Consider the following 2,834-nt stretch of genomic DNA (forward strand, 5'->3'; position numbering starts at 1 on the left):
TTATTTACCACAATGTGTAAGTATTTGACTCATTTTAACGTTTAAGATGGATTTCCGTCTAAAATAGTGGCGGAGCCAAAATTTGAAATTAGCGAGGGCAAAATTTTCAGCAGTAACAAAAGGATAATATTATAAGTTGGCTTCAAAAATGCTCAAAACTTTTACAAAAATTTCAAAATTTTCTAATGTTAGCGAGAACGAGCGCCCTTGTTGACTCCTTCCTCACTCCATCAGTGGTCTAAAGTAAGACTTACTAAGAAGGATTAGACAAAATATCTTCTTCTTTCTCTAAAGCATTTTACAATGTACTTTTATTTTAGGGATTTCCTACATGGTACCCTCTTATTTTTTGGATTTCTCCCTAAATCTTATACGTTGTTTATAAAATAACGAAACTAATAAAATTTGAGTATCGTAATAGTTAAATTTAATAAATAAGATATATTTATGATTGAGCAAACGGAATTTGTAATAAAAGTTTGAAAAACTATCATAAAAAAATCAATAAAAAACGCATAAACTAAACATTTAAAAATGACGGATTGGAGGTTTTTGGGCATTTCAAATTCAGAGGGTATCTACGATGTTTTCAAAAGATGAATGGTACCCGACCTGGCAAAAGTAATTGACCCGACCCGAAAAGGCTGACCCGAGACCCGAAGTGATCCGAACTACATCACCCGAGTATGACCCGATCCGAAACCACCAAACCCGAAAACGACCCGACAAAATATACTCTAACTGAACCGAAAAGACTTGAAATGACAAATTCTCTATTATTCATTGACCCGAAAATGACCCGACCTGAAACAACCCGACCCGCTTGACCCGAAACTGACCCCACCAACAAACCAAAACAGACCTGAAACCCAAAATGACCCATCGCGACCCGAGTTAACCCGAAATCAATTTGAAACCCGAACTTACCCAACCCGAATTGACCCGACCCGTTGACCCATTTTACCAGGTCTATATTTGGTACCACATATTTTATTTAACATACTTGATAGTTGACACGTATTAATTTTAAGACTGATACTTCCGTCTTCCAAACAAGAATTTGTGGACATTTGAGCAAAAGGAGTCACATTAATGACGTTTATCCTAACCTTGTTTAAATAACATATTTTAACCCCAAAAATCAACAACCCTATATCTCTAATCTCTAATCTCTAATCTCTAATCTCTAATCAATCAACAACAAACCACCCCAACAAACAAATTAAATACACCCCACACCACCATTAATCATTCAATCTCTATCTCCTTCATCTCCATCACCTAAACCAACAAAATCCCCAAAACAAACCCAGATCTGAAACCCAGAATACCTTCAATCAATGGATCTAGAACCAGAACAACTTCAATTCCTAACCCTAACTTCAATCCTTAAAGAATCAATTTCAATCCCCAAACACTCCCCCAAAACCTTCTACAATCTAACCCTAACCCTAATTTTCCCTCTTTCTTTCGCAATCTTAGCTCATTCCCTTTTCACTCATCCAATCTTGACCCGACTCCAAGACCCGAATACCCCTATCCAAACCCAATCCCACGAATGGGCCTTACTCTTCCTCTTCCAATTCCTCTACCTCCTTTTCCTCTTCACTTTCTCTCTCCTCGCCACCGCCGCCGTCGTCTTCACCGTCGCATCGTTATACACCGCTAAACCCGTCTCCTTTTCCGACACTTTGTCGGCAATTCCGTCGGTATTTCGCCGACTTTTCCACACCTTCTTGTGGGTGTCGCTACTTATGCTTGGGTATAATATCGCCTTCATTGGATTACTGGTTTTGATCATCGTCGCTGTCGATACCGACAGCGCTTTCCTGTTGTTTTTCTCTATGGTATTATCCTTTGCCATGTTTTTATTTGTGCATGTTTATATTACCGCGTTATGGCATCTTGCTAGCGTAGTGTCGGTGCTAGAACCCGTTTACGGTTTCGCCGCCATGAAAAAGAGCTATGAGTTGCTTAAAGGGAAGGTTTTAATGGCGGGTTTGTTTGTTTTTGTGTATCTGTTGGTTTGCGGCGCAATTAACGGGATTTTCTCAGTAGTTGTCGTTCACGGGGAGAATACGTCGGTTTTCGTTCGGATTTTAGTCGGTGGATTTCTTGTTGGCCTGCTTGTTATCGTGAATTTGATCGGTTTATTGGTGCAAAGTGTGTTTTACTATGTTTGCAAGAGTTTCCATCATCAGGGTATTGATAAATCGGCTTTGCATGATCACCTTGGTGGGTACCTCGGCGAGTATGTCCCTCTAAAAAGCAGCATTCAGCTGGAAAGTCTGGATATTTGACGAAAGCAAGGCGAGACGAGACGATGAGGTTATGTACTTATTTAGTTATTTGTTGTATGTCAGAGTTATGTAGATTGTTGATATGATGAAGAGCTGGAAATGTTGTTTGTAAGTTTCTCTGTTGTATTTTTATGTTTGTTTTTTCACGTTTCTTCTTTAATAAATGCTCTACTTAAATTTTGCATTATGATATGCATTAGTTCGTCGAATGTCTTATGATGATTACTCATGAATAAAAGCCATTTAGTTACCTCGATGATTTTGTTTAGTATACAGGTATAAAACCATTGGTTGGCCACATCGTATAAGAGTTTGAGAACTCAAAACCTTGCCAGAAGAGTCCGATCAATGGTTTTATACCTTAACAAGTACTCCGTATATCATTATACAATCACGCTACTGCTTTGAAGTTCCGCTTCTTGGATTTGCAATAGGATGCAAATTTAGTTTGTTGAATGCCTTTTCTTTATGTTTATGTTTCAGACTGATGGTGTCCGGGTACTAGTAGTATTGTCTGTTACTTTTGTTGTCGTG

General features: G+C 38.5%; 1 protein-coding gene across 1 annotated transcript; it reads left to right on the plus strand.

The window, feature by feature from the left end:
• Window positions 1-1,019: 1,019 nt before the first annotated feature.
• On the plus strand, window positions 1,020-2,550 carry LOC141599524 (uncharacterized). The gene has a single exon (XM_074419563.1). The coding sequence runs from the start codon at window positions 1,341-1,343 to the stop codon at window positions 2,298-2,300; it is 960 nt and encodes a 319-aa protein (XP_074275664.1). The 5' UTR covers window positions 1,020-1,340; the 3' UTR covers window positions 2,301-2,550.
• Window positions 2,551-2,834: the final 284 nt, after the last annotated feature.

The sequence above is a fragment of the Silene latifolia genome, chromosome 1 (assembly GCF_048544455.1).
Source record: "Silene latifolia isolate original U9 population chromosome 1, ASM4854445v1, whole genome shotgun sequence".
NCBI lineage: Eukaryota > Viridiplantae > Streptophyta > Magnoliopsida > Caryophyllales > Caryophyllaceae > Silene > Silene latifolia.